The following is a 20,041-nucleotide window of genomic DNA, read 5'->3' as shown; positions in this document are numbered from 1 at the left end:
ATTGAACCTGAAACTCAAGTTTGAAGGAGCCCAGTAAAAGAAAAGGGCAGACAAACTTTTCAGACACTGAGAGATAAATCAACTGTTAAGGGGGACAACAGGATGAAAACTAAAAGATGGGTTGTAGATAGTTTATTGATTTGTAAATTTTGATTTATTCATGATGTAATTTAAAGTTCTCGGGTGGATAATAGAACCTTAATTTTGACGCATGTACAATCTCAGTTGGTTTCTTCGTGTGAAAATTTTCCCTGTCGATTTCATAATTAACTTCAGATAATTTATTCATAATCTGATAAGGGCCTGAATAGGGTGAAGTCAATTTTCTAGTATTTGGGTATTCGAATTCCTCGTAAAGGACAAAATCTCCAGGTTGAAATTTAGATTCTACAAATCTGATGTCATATCTAGTTTTATTCTTTCGGTGGTATTCGATAGTTCTTTTCTTTGCTAAAGCCCTTGCTTCATTTAAGGAAGGGTATTTATTTTGATCAACTGGAGATTCAAAAGGGAGGTTACCAAATAGTAAGTATGCTGGGGTGGACTTAGTTACCGTATGAGGGGAGTTGTTATATTCGATAACAACTTGCTCTAGCACTTTAGTCCATGGTACTTTTTTAGAAGAAGAATTTACTTTACATTTTAGTCGACTTACTATTGATTGATTTACTCTTTCTACTTTACCATTTGTCTGGGGATGGTGAGATGAAGTTAAAAGTTGTTTAACATTATGCTTTTTAAGAAATTTTTTGAATCTAGAGGAAGTGAAGGCTGCATTCCTGTCACTCAGAATTTTTTCGGGGATTTGTATTTGAAATATTTGTTTTAGACAATTGGCATAGGTTTCTGAAGTTACACTTTTAGAGGGAAAAGCCCAGACATATCTTGTTGCATGGTCAATAACTATATGTAAATATTTTTTTGTAGAATTATAATAATTAAATCCTCCCACAGTGTCAATAGAGAGACATTCGAAAGGTTTTCGGTTGGGGGTACGTCTTGCATAAGACCAAATTTTTTCTGTTTTTTCTTTTTATAAAGTTGACAAGTATGACAATGTTTAACAAAATTTCCGATATCTTCGCTAATATGAGGCCAATAATATTGAGGGGTGATTAAGTTAAGCATAATTTGAACTCCTGGGTGGCCAAAATTTTCATGGGTTTTATTCAAAAATTTTAATCTTAAAGTTTTAGGTACTACAATTTTATAAAAATTCTTTTTCTTAACTTCTTTAATTTTTTACCAATATCTAATTTTTTGCGAAAATATTGCGTTATGTCCTCTTTATGATTGTACTTGTAATTGGCAAAATCACCAAACGTAGTTAAAGTGGGGTCGAAAAAATTTTCCTTTAAAATTTGGACTAATTCCACATATTTAGTAATTTTATGGCAGTTTTTGACATATACGCTAAGTGCATTACCTTTTAGATATAGAGCTACATTGTTAAGCTTCCACGTTTCATCTTTATCTAAATGAGTTTTGTTAAAGTACTCAAGCCATGAATTTATATCCATATCATTCTGCGCGTCAAAGGGAATTATACTTGTTTCAGGTTCAGCGCTAGCTGCCCTTAATGAATCATCAGGATCAGAGATGTTTTCATTAGCCATTATTCTCTTAATAATACTTTCATAAATAAAACTAACTCAAAAATAATACTCTTTAAATTTTCCCAAAACAATATTAAAACCAAAATACATCCTTTAAATACCAAATTTAAAATACATTTATACCAAAATAATACTTTTTAAAATTTTCAAAATAAAAACACTATTATTAAATCAGTAATTATAATTCAATAGTAATAATATCATTTGCATCGCCAAACTTTTTACTAATTGCTTCTGTTTGACTTATTGTGACGAGAATACGAGTGATGAAATCGACACGAAAATACACATTTTTGTGCACTCTTGATTAGATTTTCGCAAAACACGATCAATCACCACACAAGCACAAAGCTCTCGAGAGCAACACAGAACGGCGTAGACGTAAGGAACGATTTCCATCCTCAAAAGTAGGTCAACGGTAAGAGCACATTTGATGAACGACGAACTTTCGATGGAAACACAGATCACACATCACAGGGGGCAGAAAGATGCTTCAATGGACGTAAAATAATCTGCAGTATACCAGAATACAAGTAACAGAAGGATGATTTTCTTGAAGCAAGAACGCCTAGAGAAAAATGTAGAAACATAGAAGTCGCACAGCGGCAAATTCATCTGCAGAATCTGCAGAATACCAGAATACAGGTAACAGAAGGATGATTCTCTTGAAGCAAGAACGCCTAGAGAAAAATGTAGAAACATAGAAGTCGCACAGCGGCAAATTCATCTAAAGTGCGTAACATTTTATTCGTATAATCCTTGGGGTATCTTCTTTTTTAGATAATCCCTTTGAAGGTGGTATCCTGTCGACTTTCTGAAATGTAATTTCTCATACATTATTTGTTTAGTGCAGCCGGGGCAACAGGAATGAGACAAATTTTGGAATATAAAGTGGTAGGTTTATTTTAGCATCCATCTCACAAGCGTTTCTCCTCGGACCTTGAGCAGAAGCCCAATTTATACATATGTGTGCGTCACGAGGCTCCTCCAATCAGCGATATTAATTGAAATCACGAGGTGACGCTATCTTCTCATCAGGAGTGTTCTTAAGTACTTTATGTAATATGACAGATTTATGAGTTTGGCGATTTGGCGGGCGCCAACAGGTTAATATATTTTATACTAAAGAAAGGATTTCGCCAAAAATCTAGAAACAGGGATGCAATTTAGGTAGAGAATCGCCAACACATCATTAAGCAATATTATTAGAATTTAATTTAATCAATTGATTTAAAAATATCATTACATATATATATATATATATATATATATATATATATATATATGTAATGTAATATATATATATATATATATATATATATATCTTACAACTTTGCGCATATATATATATATATATATATATGCGCAAAGTTGTAAGAACAATACAAAAAAGACCTATTTTGGTCAAATTTTTTTTTGCGCAATGTGCTGCAAAATTAAGGAAATGAGAAGAGAAATTGTAGTTAGCTCGCCAAAAAGTTACAAAAGCTGCGGCTCTAAGAAAAATCTAACATATGCATATTCAGTAGTTTTTACAAGTTCGAATAAAAAACTATATGTTAAATATTTTCGGAAATTTTAACACAGTTTTAAAAAACTAATTAAATTGAATGAGGTGATATATTAGGCTACATGCCAAATAAAATATAAAATAAAACGTAAATTATAAAACACAGTAAAATACTAATCGATGGAACAAGTTAAAGGCAAAAAATAATAAAACAGTAAAAAACCAATCGATGGAACAAGTTAAAAATATTAAAAATTAAAAAGCGGAAAATGGCAAATTAGCTCAATTCGAGGTCCACTCTGGCTTTTCAAGGGAAATTTCTGAGTGAACATCGAACCAAGCTAACTCCATTACACGTTTCGCCAAAACAGACAATTGAAACTTTGGGTTACAAAATTTTTTAATTAATTAAATAAACTGTCCTAAAAATTTATTAGTCTCAATTCTCTGTTCCAATTTCCCGACGCGTCCGCACAATATATATATAATATTACACATACACACACACACACATATATATATATATATATATATATATATATATGTATATATATATGTGTGTGTGTGTGTGTGTAATATTTTTGAAGCATAGAAAAGGATTCAGCTTGCTGTCGTTGTGGCTTATAGTGAAGGCATATACATGAAGACAAAAAAACATGAACTTGACGAATTTACAGTCTTTATTTCCATGCATATAAAATCATCTCAGTAGGCATTTATCCAATCATAATGAAATATGATAAACAGCTATATACATTGGTTTCTTAAAATTAAGACGCAGGCATTTTAAAGATGTGAAGCGAGGAGATATTAGCAAGGTACAAGTGAACAGAATAATGATGTAATTAGCTCGCCAGAGGTATGTATACCAAAGTAGGTGAGATTTTAGAAACAGGCTATGATTGGTTAATATTAGTTTTAGTTTCGCTTTTCCAGTAGCGTTACATAACGTAGACAGATCTCGAATTTGGAAGAACAGATGAATTTAGGGGAGATTACCAAATCTAGAATATTAATTTTGAGGTTGCTAATTATTTTTTTAAAGCAGCTATCGTATTTTGTTATATCTTACATATAGATAGTATATATTTTGAAATCTATTTGATCGCCAAATTTTTATTCTCTTAGGGAGAATGATCATGTTCAAATGCTTTTCTTTACTTAATATGGACTTGATCTAATTTTTTTTTTATTATTTTTAATTTGTTGAAGCTTCTTTCACTGCTAGCAACAATAACTGGACACGTTGAACATTTTTTTAACACTGATTTCAAACTCGGATACAATTGAAATAAACTATATTCATAAATTATTTTCAAAGTATTAAGCTTGTAAATGTCTTAATACCTAGAATTATTAATGATAGAAAAAAGAATGTGTCATATTGTGAAAGCTCAGCATTTTTGAAATCAAATTAATATTATTAATTCTTTTAATTTATTTGGATGGTTTATAACACAAAATTCTTTTGACACATTTTGATGTGTTCCGAAGTTGAAAGTTAATGTCAATAATTTCTTTTTAAAAACGAATTTTGAAATTTGTATACCTAATTTGGCGTGTTTTCTAGTTTTTCACCTGAGGCAATAGTTACAAAAGCTGTGGCCTGAGGCAAATGCCTCAGGTGCCTTACTCTTGTCCCGGTTCTGATTGTGTACAACACAGAGTTTGTTAATTTAGGATAGATAATAAGTTTCTCGGGTGCATCAAAATGCTGTATTTTTCTAACATTAATTTGATAAAATATTAATAATCCAAAGTAATTTATTATTACCGATTTTTTTTTTGTTCTTCGAAGGCAATTCAAAAAGTAAGGTTGGAGGCCTTCTTAGAGACAACTTAAATCCGCAAGCAGATATAAGGTACACACGTACAAGTTGAAGCACGACCGGCCCCTATGCATCTCTCTAGGCATATTAGGTATCTCCGTGCCTTGCTAACTGCTAAACTTCCACCATAATTGAAACGATTCTTCCATCTCTCAATCCCTAACACAACCTCTCGAGAAGGTTTCGGCTCATCATGTATTTTGAGTGCCCCCCTTGCCGCACAGAGATTAGACGCTTACCTACATTAGACATTATACGCTTACCTTAGACACTGCATAGACATTATATTATCCATACCTTCTCCGGGATTTGAATCCGGGTCCTTCGGTATGGTAGTCAGTGTCACTAACCCACTAAGGCCTATAGTAAATGTTTCCTCGTTGCGGCAAACGAAGAATCTTTGGGGGTAAGTATATGTTCATACAGACTATAAGCAACCTAAACCTATTCCATCTTGCCATCCAGCTGAAAACAATATTGTCGAGAACATTCACCTTAACAGGACACTGCAAAACGGTGGGTTAAAAACTGTATACATGGATGGCTCCAAAACATCCGAAGGCATTTCAAGCGGGTTTTGTCTTCTTGTATAGGGTGACGTAACACATGCATGGAGATAGAAACTAGGGTTTGAAAATTGCCTTTTCCAAGCTAATGAACTATCATTAGAGTTGCACTTTTATATATGAGAAAACATTCTAATGCGTCCAGGCCCATTTACACCAATTCTGCTATGAGCATAGCAGCGGAAAATTATATTTAATAATTTTAATACTATTATATTCTTGGTACTGACCTAGCAGCAATAGCTTGAGTATGCATAATGTACCAATAATATAATAGTACAGAGCTTCGATGCCTCTTGTTAACAATCCCAGTTTTACAAAGACTTTGTTAGATTCTTAGTTGTATTCCTGCTTACACGGATATTACAGGCAGTGAATTAGCGGACACTGCTAATATTAAAGATAATCGTATTTTTGAAGAGACAGATTCTCCAATAATTAGTCTCTAAATAGCAAGAGCAACGGGACCAAGCCACGACGCGACGTCGAGTTTCTAAGTTTTTTTTTCCCAAAGTGCCAGTGGAACCGCATTCAATGAGCAATTATCTGTCACAGTTTACAACGGCTCATGGGCATTTTTCTGATTATCTCAGACACATTGGTCTAAGTTTAGGTGTCGTATAACTGGAGAACACTAATTTTATATATATTTAACATCTTATTAGGCTGTACAATTTTGATATTAAAGAATCTTTAAAATCTCTAGACCCAAGCTATTGCTGCTAGGCCTTTTCCTGATTATCTCAGACACATTGGTCTAAGTTTAGGTGTCTTATAACTGGAGAACACTAATCTTTATATATTTAAAATCTTATTAGGCTGTACAATTTTGATATTAAAGAATCTTTAAAATCTCTTGCCGCAAAGAATTCTCTTACCGCATAGAGTATTAGTATTTAGTGTATTAGTATTTAGTGTAAATTTTACCTAGTATAAAATTCGTAGACAAATGTACCTTTAATTTAAAATTCATATTAATATTAGTGTGGGAATTTCTAAATGCCAATGTGAAAGTTTTTACCAGATAGGATATTAATATTTCGATAAAGCAAAAATTCTTCGCTATTTACTACTTATTAAAACAGTGTCTGAACATCAATAATGTAAAGTCTGTAACTCATTTTGATCAATTATTTGCACTGCGGAAAGAAGCAAAGGCTTTGAAATTTTTAAACGCAAACAATGCCAATATCATCAGTAGGATAAGATTTTAAAATTTATTTTCATCCTTCATTAAATCAAATGGTTTTGATAATTTTGCTTAATTCTTTTAATATTTAAATTTGAATTTGATACGGGTCTTTAAATTAGTGAATAAAGTATGTTCCATTAAAGTGTATTTGAGAATTTGGAATATATGGATTTCTGTGTTCGTACTTCAAATTTGCACATTAGCATTTTTGCAAAGTTTAAAACACAGAGTTTTCACATTTTTAAGTCATCTCAAAATTAAATCGTAGAAATTCTGTTGTATAATTCTGTAATGAGTGTAAAGGGAAAAGGAAGAAATCCCTCTGTTAATAAAACTCGTAGAAATTCTGTTGTATAATTCTGTAATGAGTGTAAAGGGAAAAGGAAGAAATCCCTCTGTTAATAAAACTCGTCAATTCTTTACTAAATATGTAAACTAGGGTGATTTGAATGAACTCATATATGTCGAACTAATTCCTTTGTAAAGCAAATAGTGTTCACTTTATTTTATGCTTAACTTGAAGTGATTGTTTTATATTCATTTCTAATGCTGTTTAATAAAATGGGTATATGTTTGAAAGAAAACTGTGCGTGAAACAAAATTAATTTTGAGTATAAATTTTTTCTAAAATTCATTGCGTAAATATGAAGTTTTTCTTTTATGAATGCTGGTATATTGAGATTTGTGCGATAAAATGATTTCATTACGTGTTTAAAGAAAATGAATGTTTACAAAGTGAATAAAAGATAAACTTGGGAAAATTACTTTTCTGGAGAGTGAGAGATAATTTCAATGAAAATTATGATATATGATGTAAGAAAATTTGCTATTACTGAAGAATTATTTATATTACAGTTAATGGCACACTTTAATAATGAAAATAAAACTGTTGTAATGGTTGTGCCTTAAGCAATATTAACGAGCTAACGAATAAATGAATCGATATTATTGGGTCATATAATAAATAATGCGATTTTTTCAGTTGAACTAAAAGTCGAAAGAGGACAGGACAATTTGCATCAACTTGCTACAAAAGCAGTCAATAATTTTACCTTATTCTTATTCTTAGTGCAAGTTTTGAATAATGCAATTTGATTTTAACTGTTATTTTTTTTTTCAAAGCTAGAAGGAAGTGACAAAAGAGCATATTTGGCATTATTTTGCTTTATGAGTTCAATTAAATAAAACTTTTAATAGGAATATTGATGCAGCATATAAGGAGAGAACAACAACAGTGAGCCATGTAAATGGTGATTCCAGAAATTTCGAGTTGAAACCTACAAAAGAGAAGCTTCTCGACGAAGACGTCTTATAAACATCCCAAAGAAGAAAATCCCATAACTATTTGAGGAACTAGCAGAGGACAGAAGAGAGTATATTTTATATTAAAAAATAGTTTTGCTAACATTAATTAAAAAAAACGCATTATTGATGGAAAGACGGAATATTAGTATCGTATTCTAAAAATACAGATTGCTCTGTGTAGAGTGTTTTCAATGACACTGCCTTTTCTGGTTTAAAAATTTCAAAAGAAGACTGATCCTGTCATATATTGAAAACTACTATTAATATGTTATATCAACAAAGACCACTTAACACTGATAATTATGCTTCTGAAACTTCAATAGAAGAAATATTTTGAAAGATACGCTAACATTAATTTCGAAAATATAATATGGATCAAACTGTTATTAAGTGAAACGGTTTTCGTGAAAGACACTATCTGAAGAATATTTAAAATAATATTAAGTCTAACGCTTTGGAAAATACACTCTTTTGCAAAAAAATCGAAGCACCATAAAGGAAGTGGTTGTTTTTGATGAAATTGAATATGTGTATAGCTCATACACAGATAATGAAATGATTAAAAAATCAAGGCATAGTACCTATTCACCGCTCAAAATCACCCACTGAGTGTTGAAATTAGTAGTTGGTCGAACGGCCGCTGGCGCAATGCTTGCTTGAATTCGTAGCAAGGAGTGGTAGAGGTCCTAATGTCATCCTGCGACACATTCTGCCAGGCATTCATCAGTTGTCGCTCCAGATCTGCGATGTTTTGTGGTGCCCGAATCCGGCGGTCTACCATGTCCCAGACATGTTCGATTGGTGAAAGGTCTGGTGACCTTGCTGGCCAAGGAAGAGTATCAACCGCACGGAGACAGTCCAGAAATATGCGACATATATGTGGCCTGGCATTATCTTGTTGGAAACATTTTCCAGGATGACGAGCCATGAAGAGTAATGCAATCGGCCGCAAGATGCTATCAACATATCGTTGAGCTGCAAAGATGTACGGAGGATGAGTAAAGATGACCTGCTGTCATAAGAGATAGCGCCCCACATCATCACACCAGGGGTTATGGATGTATGACTTTGTAAAACAAAGGCTGATTGGGACCGCTGGCCCCTTCCTCTCTAGACACGAACACGGTGGTCATCTGCTTCAAGAGTGAAGCCGGATTCATCACTGAACACTATACGATGACAGTCTGATGGCAGCCATGATGATCGGCTGCGAACCACTCCAGACGATTCTGCCGATGATGTGGGTTCAAAGGCAAACGTCTTAAACATCTCTGTGAGCATAACCCCGCCTCAGACAAGCGCCTTGAGATGGTGGACGGTACCACGGGATGTATAGACATTAGTGCGTTGAATAGTCGGCAATGATACCGTTGGGGCGTTTCGTGCCTGGCGAACAATCATCCTATTTTGCCTCGCATTTGTGCTCCTTGGACTTCCAAAGCCTTCATTTCGTCGGAAATTTCCTTGTAGCAACCATTGCTGCCAACATCTTTGCACAGCAGTGTCTGTACGCTGCAGATGGCGGCCTATTGCTCGATATGACCTCGCAGCTTTACGCAACCCTACAATGCGACCCACGTTCGAAGTCGTTTAATTGTCTGTAAGGTCTTCGATATCGTCGTAAAAGCATCTTTACTTGATTTTTACGGAATTATAATGGCAGCAATAAAAAAAAAAAAAAAAAAAATCCCGCCTTTGTTACTGGTTTTATACTTTGAGAATTGCGGACTAGAATTGCTCGCTATGATCGCAAATTCTGTTCATTTGCCTTGAAACTTTGATCATTTGCATGTTCGATCAAGATGTTTTTGCATACCAAATTTCGTTACGATCGCAAAAGTCCTTCTTGGTGCTTCGATCTTTTTGCAAAAGAGTTAATTAAATGCTGGATGCAATGGAAAGCTTATAATTAATACAGATAAGCTATTTAAAGCGTTGATTCCTAGAGTATTTCTTGCCTTTGTTATACAACAGATATAAATACTTTTTATTTATCGTACATCAAATGGAAATTAGTAATTATAGTATTACACATTGAAAAATATTGTTAAACTGCTTTCGATGCTATTTACTTTTCTTTTTAAAATTTCTTGTACAGTATAATTTCTTTAAGACGACTACCCACGATAACAGATGATTTTGATCTTGGAGTAGGTTGCCTTAGAGAACATTATTGTCGATGATGTCCAACATATTGTTATTACAAATTTTTTAGAAATATTGGTCGCCTTTAAAGGTGACCATTTAAGAGAGATGGTCGCTGTGAGAAGTTTCACTAGAATTTATTTCCAATATATGTTCGAATACCGTATTTACTCGCATATTTCTGCCCTAGTGTTTTTCAGCATATGATTTAGAAACTTATAATTTATGGTAACAATGTAAAATGCATATACAAGTACGAAACTATTATGTATAAGTAAAATGAATATTATTGAAATATTACTTATTATGTTACTGAATAAAATGAATATTAATTGATAAGTCCTTTGAATTACATAATATTACAACACCAGTGCGCTTTTACTGTGCTCTGCCTAAGCATTTAAGACATTTCTTTTGAAATAGCGTATTTCCCCTTTTCAGGCGGTAAAATTAATAAGAAAAGGAGAGAAATATGCGAGTAAATGCAGCATTAAATAAATTTATAACACAACGGTAGGCTAACTTCATTTTATTCATAATAAAAGTACTGAATCAGAGTAACATACCTTGAAAATAATCTAGCCAAGGAGGTTGACTGTTATGCTCGGATGCTAAGGCTAAAGTATTTAAAAAAACGAGTACAATAACAATCCAGTAGAAGGCTTTAGATTTCACCATTTTCCGACATATTCTTCTGAGCCGCTTGTTATCACAACTTAACATTTTCCTAAAGCAAATAAAAACAAATATAATACTAATTTAATAAAATGATATTGAATTAAATATAGTAGTAATACAAATAATTTAATTATTTATTAAGGTAAATTTTGATAAAAAGGATAAATAATTCATCCCTGCTAGTTTCATTAATTAATTTAATTACAAAATAACAACAGCTTGCGAAAACGCTTCCTTTGAAATTAATGGTAGGCTAACTATTTGTTGATTAAAAAATACTGATATTTTCAAAATAACTTTGGAGAAGTAAAAAAGAATATTCCGTTTCAGGAAACATATGAAAATAAGAATTTCATTTAAACAATTTTAACTTAAATTAGCATTTCAAAATGTAATTTATAAAAGAATAACAAGACCATTTTCATGCATTCTAATATAATTGCACAGATGAGTATACAGATTGTCAGCTTTTGTATGTATATTAAGTTTCGTTGCAAAACAAAATTCTTAGATACTAAAAAAAGCTTTTAAAAAAATTTTACAGCAGGTGCTTCTTAGTTTTAGGAATGTCAGAGCTTTAAGGGAGGGGGAGGATGCGTTCAGTCTTTATTATTTCTTTTATTTAGCTGTTAAGTATTTAATTTTAATTTGTGAATACTAGGGGAAAAAGCTACTTTTATTCAAGTTTTGGTATTAGCTAACATTTTCTATACTTTTTTCTGTTTAATTTATAAAACACTTTCAAAATAATCTAAATTTATGTAATTTTCAAGTTTAAAAAAAATGGGGGAATGATCTTCCAGCAATGGTGAAAGGGGAGCACACACACACACACACACACACACACACACACACACACACACACACAAAAAAAAAAAAGTATTGAAAATCACCGCTTTACAGATATAAAAATAGGAATGTTTTTCTAGTAATGACAGACGATAAAAATGTTAGAAACTATTCGATAAGCATAATTAGGATATTATATGCTTTCTTTATTCGTCTAATTAAAACATCCCCGCAGTTAACTTAATTTTAAACAACTTAAATATTTTGTCATAGAAATATCATGCTTGTAATTTACAAAAAATCTCTTTTTGTAGCAAAACATTCATATGAAAGGCTTCTATTAAGAGTATCATGAAAATACAAGTAATTTTATCGACAAATGTTTCTGCGCATTTTTCATTCCGTAGAGAGAAAAGAGGAAACAATTACTTTGAGAGCATTAAAATACATTATCTGCCATATTCCGATGCTATTTTGTAAAGAATGATATGATTACCGAATTTCCTCTATTCCCACCTTTTGTTTTTTGCTAATTTTGTCGTCCGAAAGTCGAGAGGGAAAAGTAATGCAAATACTTTAATGTCCGAAGGACACGGTTACAGTAAGCACATAGCAAACGAAAAGCAGTCGTGGATAAACTATAGATGACTGCTACAAAATCAGTATTTTTTAAAAGAATCCTACATTTCAATAAGAATGCTTAGCAATTGACATATTATTAAAATCTAATAAGATATCTTCATTTCTACTTCCCTGTAACTTTGGTCTCGCTCGTTCTTATTGTAGTCTCTACTACTCCCTAGGCCTCAAATCATCCATAAAAAATAGAGGAGGGGAATGTGAAGCTGACTCAGAGAAATGTTAGATTGAATGTTAGTTCGTGTTTGCTTCGTTGTGATGTTTCGGATCTTGTATTAGGCTGGCATAAAGTTCAACAGTCAGATGGGAAATGTTCGGCGAGAAGCTTGCAGACAGTCTCCTAGGGTTTCTCTTTGTTAGTAACAAGAAAATAATCGCAACTTGGAGGAATGTATGTGAAAATTTAAGGGAGCTCGTTTTCTGAATGAAATCAAGAAGATGAAAATTACGCGAATATTAAAAAAAAATTTAAAAACTTGCCACTAAAAAGCTAGGGAGAAAAGTACACGAGGAAGTATAATAATGGAATTTCTTATGTAAGACCTTTGCGAACAATACTTCGAGTTCAGGACACTTTCAGTTTGAGTTTCAGTAACTTTTCAGAACATGCCCTGTAATTACTGACAGTTCTGAAAAAATAATGTGGTGAAGAGAATAAGGATAAATAACTGAAACAACTTTAACAGTTAATGTCTGCTGCAACAGTATTTACTATTTTATGCTCCGATATTCGCGTGTTATTTATGGCACGAATGTTCATTTGGGGAAAGAATTTCCAGATTTCTAACATATATCCACTTAGTAATATAAAATATTCACCTTCAAAAGCACCATTAAATGCGATGGTTAAGTGGTTATTATTTATGATTTTGTCAGTAACTTTATTGAATTTTTGCATGGTAGCTTTTGGGGACAAAATACTTATTAATAACTAGCTTACTTACTTATGTAAAGAAATCTATCTTTTTAATTCGTTGCTTGAGTGTTCTTAGTTATTGCTTAATTTGTCTATTTGCGAAACAACGTAGTTGCCATTGCTTTTATACGGTATATTTTTCTTCTTAATTTTAGTGATAGATTACAAAATCATTTTAACATAATAGATATCACCTACAGTTTGCGTTCCAAACATAATTTATAAAAGCAGGAAATTAATAATCAATTTGCTCCCATAAAGAGGTTTATTGTGTCAAGGATCGTTTCTCTGTGATACGCAGAAATCTTTTAATTTGTTTCTTCTAATTTTAATTTGTTTCTTTAATCCATTGAGAATAGATGAAGTCTGGCGCTTAGTTAAATTCAATTTCTTTTAGGCTGTGAATTCAAAGATTAAAAAAAAGTAAACTAAGCTGTAAATGGTAAAGCAAATAACACTGAACTCTTCTTTTACTGACATTATTATTTTAAGCTTTACATATATATAAATACATGCATACATCAAATATTCAAATATTTAAATTAAGAATTTAATAGAAGTAGATTAAACCACTCAAAGGAAATTCTAAAATTGTATTAAAAGAAAACAAATAATAATAATAATAATAATAATAATAAAACATGAAGCAGAATTTAAGACGATCCCATAGCATTTTTGAAAACTTATTTAAAGTAAATTTACCAATGACTTTAAAATTATTTAATACATATTCATATTTTCATGCTCTAGACTCATTTCTGAAGGGGTAATAATTTGAAACATTAAAAAATGAATAACCATAGAGAATTGAATCACGTTTCATTCCGCATTATCTTTTGAGCAATTAAACATAAAATACAATAAACAACAACATGAAAATGAAAATGAAAAATAAAATATGGAAAATTTTATTTATATATATATGCATACAATTAGAACTGCTACGTATTTATTCTTGCATAATTTGCTGTAATAAATTCATACATTCATCATATTTTAAAATCTTAAAAAAAGGCAAAACTTTAAAATTCATGTAGATTAACGGGTTAAAGTGAAAAAACTCAAAAAAGCCCCATTAATTTTGCATAAAATCTTTTACGAGATTACAAGAAATACAAAAAATAATTCATAACGTTAATTGTTTATAAAGACAATAGAGATAAATGTTAAGGATTTTAACTTAATTTTATTTATAATGAATTGTATAAATTCGTATTTTTACGCTAAACAAAATAAAATTATATAATTCGCGAGATTCTTAAAGTAGACTCAGATTTCTAACTGGGGAATTTTCGATGAACGTAAATACAAGTTACACGTCTTAAACACAAGTGGTGTGGTGTAGTGAATTTAAACATAAGTTACATGAATTTAAACACAAGTTACATGTCTACAGTAAATGTCAATAGATTTGAATTGCCACTGCTTTTGAAACTTACCTTTTGACTGCCCAGTAGGAAGGAGAACTATTTATATCTAAACTATTTGTTTCTGCTTGTAGGGTATCTGATTTGCCTATATCACGCAAAGGTTTAGCTGAGAAGGAAAAGAAAATTAATAAAGGAATTAGTAAGAACATATAATGACAAATATTATTTGTAATTTAATTGTTCACTTAGTTAAATTAATAATATTTGCATCTTCAAACTAAAACAGTATTCAGTAATCTTCATTAAAAATAAGAGAAATAACTTTGAGGGTATTTGGTAACATAATAAACAAAATAAAATTTTACTTTTCTTAGAATTTCGATGAACAATTCGTAAATTCCGACTGGTGGAAGGTTCTAGCTCTTACTGAATTGATTAAAGTACTAAGGAATTATTTTTGATATTTTATAAAAATAATGATAAGATGTTTAACAATTAAGTCTTGAAAGTTACATTGTGCACTGAAAGGGAGAAAGTCAAATACGGTTTTGTTTTTTAAATACTCATTACAGAAAGAAACAAACTACTTTATGGTTAAACATACAACAGCACAACTGCATTGCAATAGAACTTGCTTATACATTATACTTATGTTATCGTATTATACTTATGTTGTAGAGTCATTAGGTTAATTGGAAGCAGAAAAGATGAAAAATATGCAACCGCCTTCGCCGAACCACGGACCTTTGAAATACCGGCTCAGTGTGCAGAACCACTACACCACGAAGGCACGCTAGGGAAGTGGGAGAAATACCTTATAATGTTACTAAAATTATTATGAAACTATAAGGCATTAAACCAGGAGTTCTCAATGAGGTAGGTATAGAACCCTCGGAGGTCAATGAAATTTCGCTCGCTTCTTGCGCATTGACACTTACTTTAGGCTTCATGCTGCCCGCGGGTTGGACATCAATGATCTACATCAACGTTCCAAACATAGTAATATCATTAAGCTATAAGTGCTGCTGGTTGTGAGAACATTTTGAAATAAAAAGCATATAAAAAGTATTAATTTAGAATTTTAAATGTTTATTTTAAGATTTAAAATTCAGTTAAGAAGTAAGTATTTAAGAACTATAAATGCTTATGAAATTAATTAATTAAATTAATTAAAAAAATCTTTGTATACTATCTAAATTACCACAATTGGAGCAATTAAGTAGACCTTTAAGATGTAATTGACGGTTTTGAGAATAAAAAGCAAACAAACAAACAAAATTCTGAAAGGTTTCAAATTTTAACAAGCTGCCAAAGATATTTGTTAATTTTTTTACGCACTCGCTGGGTTTGCAGTCTACCGATCTGCTGTTGCACCCACTCCTGATAAAACATTTTTTTTTTTTTTTTTTTTGCTTTTTTAGCTTTGTTATCGAACATCATTTTCTTGGCACTTACGCCAAATACAATGAAACAGCAAAATTATTAAAAAAAAAAAATTAACAGCAGCATAGCAGCATATGTTTAGAATTCCCAATGCAGTGTTAAGTGTTGGAATACATTTTTCTATTGTTAGCCCAAATTTAGTTTTAGTCCGAATGGGCTATTAGTCTAGAAACTAAATTTTGTATCGTCCACTGTTCACTATAAACTGTTGTATTACGTTTAAATTATTCCCATAAAATATTATCTCCTTGTTTTCTATTTTTAAAGAAATTAAATAATGAAAAATCTGCATTTCCACCGCGTCAGACTGTTTCTATTCGGAAAAATATAAAATAATTATATTTGTCTAATAACAAATAAATCTGGAGAAATAGTCAAAGAGATCTTGACCAATACATCAGCATGTATAGCAGTTATCCAGTGGGCCAAGTAAGTTAAAAACCTTGGTGTTATTTTTGACCAAATACTTATATGGAGCCCTACCCTATCATATGTTACTTCTGCATTTAGGGCGGCTAATGCTATACTTGCAGATTAAAGAAAGTTTACACTTATTCACTGAAACTAAACCAATAACATTAAGCAGTATCCAAACCTCGTTACAAAATCATTTTAACAACGTTAACAATTACTCTGCATGTGACTGTAAAAGGTAGAAGATTTCGAAAATTTTTTATATAAGTAATTGCAATTTTAAATTAGAGTGAAAACGGTAGTTGTAACTAACATTAATTAAAATTTATTTTCCTAAACAGCTTTATCCAGAATAACATAAAACGCTATGCTTTTTCTAAAAATAATCGGAATCGAACCAAATAAAACTTAACTTGATAATGTTTACTAACATCGCACAATTAAAAATATTATAACATGATGAACACTTAAATTAATGATGTACTGTTGCTTTCTGAAGCCAGTTTAAACAAATAGCTCTGAATCGTGTAATATAAGATGAGAAAAATATTCATTTAATCTCGCAAACTCAATCGATCTTCAGAACAGTTAAGCTTCGTAGAAAATTTTAATTGGTGCATGGTGCATATTTAGCGATACTAATCTACGTTCTTGTTGATGATGATCTCTAATTTAAAGAATAATTATTGTTAAAAATACAGCTTCAGAATTACAATATTGAATTTTCTGTAAAATGCTAGCAAACTAAAATGATGAAAATGAATTTATGAAACACAGGCGAAACAGATTCCAGTTTGTGAACGAGATACGCTCCCGACATATCTTTAGGCCGGCTTTGTATACATCTCGAATCCTTGATGACATTTCTCATACGGGAATAATAATATTAATGCTTCATATGTAGTTATGATAATTTAGTGCAAATTCCCAAGCTCGTAATAAAACTTTTAATGATAATACCAGTAATACCCTTGTAAGTTTAATAATAATATCCCTGTAATAATCCCTGCAATTATTGCATCATTTCTTTATATTCAAACAAGCACAGCATGAAAACAAGTTCATACGAAAAGTTTAGGTGGGTTATAGATACTATTAATTAGTACCCTTTAATTGATGTTACCTCAATGTCTTACTTACAAAATTTAGTATTTTTGAGGGGGGAATAGTCTAAAATTAATCGGATGATAATGAAGACTTTAGAGTCATAGTGGCTGGGGGGGATGAAATCATTGGTGGAAAATGAGAATTTTATTTACCTTGGGGGCATAATTGCAAGAGCAGATAACAGATTCCCAAAACCGAGAAGGAAAGGTAAGAGGAAGCTGTGTTTCAGTCACCGTATTAACAATGAAATTAGTCACTAACGAAAACATATTGTGCCTCAAAAAACCGTTTACAGCATACGGGAAATAATTTTTGCAAAATTATTAATTTAGTTATTTAATTATAAATTACCCTCAAATTTGAAAATTCTTTCGTGAGTGTTGAAGAACGCATTGTATTACAAACCATCCATCAGTTTATTTGCTGTATCATGATGTTTATTCAAAATAATGATTTGAAGGAACTGGCAGCATATTATTAGTGTGCATCTACTTTAGCTCGTTAAAATTAGTAGATTATAAGGTATCTCTCTCGCCTTCTTGGCATTTTTTCGTGGTGTGGTGGTCTGCACGTTGGGCGCGTATTCCAGAGGTCCACGGTTCGATTCCCTGCGAAGGCGTTGCTAATGTTTCAATCTCTCTTGATTTAAAAAAATAACCTAATGTCTCTACAATGGCGCCCGAACTAAAAGGGTGTTGTATGATGATTCTCCTCACCCAGGATTTGACGATTGGGACCCCTAAAAACCCCAGTCGCCCTTGAAAAGGGCGAATATATAAGGTATTTCTCCCATCTTCTTGGCATGCCTTCGTGGTGTAGTAGTCTACACGCTGGGCGCGTATTCCAGAAGTCCGCGGTACGATTCCCGGCGAAGGCGTTGCTAATCTTCCCTCTTTCCTGCTCCCAAAAAATCCTAATACAAGGTCATTCCCAAATGTAATTGTTTAAATAGTATACGCCAATACACAAATATGTAATACTAACGTTAAGTGTATGAAATAATCTTTAACACGAATCCTAGGGGACCGAAAAATTAAGAATTTGCGTTAAAATTGAACGTTAACTGGAGACTCAAATTTTATTTTTGGTAATAGTTTTTTTAAAAATATTAATCATTTACAGTATATAGGTACAAACGTAACTACAACAGTACATTATGTCTGTCTCGTCATAGAAAACATTACAGTATTACAATAATTACTGTGCCGTAAGAGAAATCGTACTCACTAATAATTTTCTGCTGGAAAATTCCTGTATATTGCGATGAGAACGAAAGTACCTGGTAACGTCACTGACAACTCTACACTTTCTTAAAATTAGCGTCAATTCGGATATTACAGCAAAACGTTCTAAAGTGCCCAAGATGTGTAACACTTCCTGGCGGGTGGTGGAATGATATTGTTCTCTTCATTTTCTTCTGATGTCATTTCTTGCACCTCTGAAATAACTGATTTCATTCGAATACACGCGATTACATTGCCATCTGCATTAACAAACTCCTCAAAACGAACACCAGTTTCGCAACATCTTAATTAATAATTAGTCAAGATTTAATATTAGTCGTACTAATTAACTTTTAAAAAATAAAAAGGCGCATTTGAATACAGAATTGTATTTGTTGACTGAAGTTCATTGTTGATGTGATGATCACGATTGTCAAGCAATGTTACTTGTGTTACCCGTGTTTTAAAGAATCCAGTTTATTCTGTGAGGTTTTCAATTAAACGTCACAGAACATTTCTGGATGCAGGCCAAGGAGAGAAACAACATGAAAAAAAATATAAATAACTTTAAAACGTTCGTGTTAAATGAAAAAAATCTAATCACACAACGGACTGAAAAACAGTTTGTAATTAGCAATAACCGTCATTCGCGTTAAACGATAAAACTTCTTATAATATACATCACTGCCCGGAGCAAAATTTCGTTCATATTTATTGAGTTTTCTTCTTAAGCCAGTTTGTGTTAAGGAGGGTTTCCTGTAATAATAATTTATCTCAATTTAGCAAAATAGTACACAAAGACGTAGTAATAAGACGGCTACAAGTTTTCATTTTTACTTTGTTTGCTTTGTTATATCTACATTTTTAGACCAAAAGGAGTAAGCACAGTTTTGATTATCAATTGTAGAATCTAATTCTGAACTTCTTTTACAAAATTATAATGATACGAGGGTCATACCAAAAGTTATACAAAGTTCGACCATTGACATCTCCTGTATACAAGAGTAATACTTTTCTAATCTAAGGAGATAGGTAAAAATCTTATACGTACTGTTCCTCGAGTCCTCCGTATTTTCTCTGTCATCTTGCTCGATATCCTCTGTTAAAAGATATAAATAATATTTGTGAAAATAACAATGCTGCATCATTTGGTAACAATGAATGGGAAGGAATAAAAAAGAAATATGATAGATTTTAGGGATCTATATAGGTGATGTTAAAATTTTTAGGCAGCATATTACATGAAAGTATTGATATGAATGCATGATATTAATTATGAAAATTTTTGAAAATTCTTTA

At 31.8% G+C, this 20,041-nt stretch overlaps 1 protein-coding gene across 9 annotated transcripts in view; it reads right to left on the bottom strand.

Annotated features, from left to right (window-relative positions):
- Positions 1-20,041, bottom strand: part of LOC118202388 (muscle calcium channel subunit alpha-1-like) — a 674,690-nt gene that overhangs the window by 218,089 nt on the left and 436,560 nt on the right. For all 9 annotated transcript variants that reach the window (XM_085820710.1, XM_085820709.1, XM_085820713.1 and 6 more), the window contains exons 10-12: positions 19,794-19,841; positions 14,625-14,721; positions 10,730-10,890 (exon numbers count right to left, since the gene is read on the bottom strand). In XM_085820710.1, coding sequence (XP_085676836.1) covers positions 10,730-10,890; positions 14,625-14,721; positions 19,794-19,841 — 306 coding nt within the window. The remainder of the gene's footprint in view (positions 1-10,729; positions 10,891-14,624; positions 14,722-19,793; positions 19,842-20,041) is intronic.

This window comes from Stegodyphus dumicola, chromosome 7, assembly GCF_044657685.1.
Source record: "Stegodyphus dumicola isolate Sdum_Otavi_A_Nest chromosome 7, ASM4465768v1".
NCBI classification, from domain to species: Eukaryota; Metazoa; Arthropoda; class Arachnida; order Araneae; family Eresidae; genus Stegodyphus; species Stegodyphus dumicola.
This window is presented reverse-complemented; position numbering and strand designations above follow the sequence as displayed.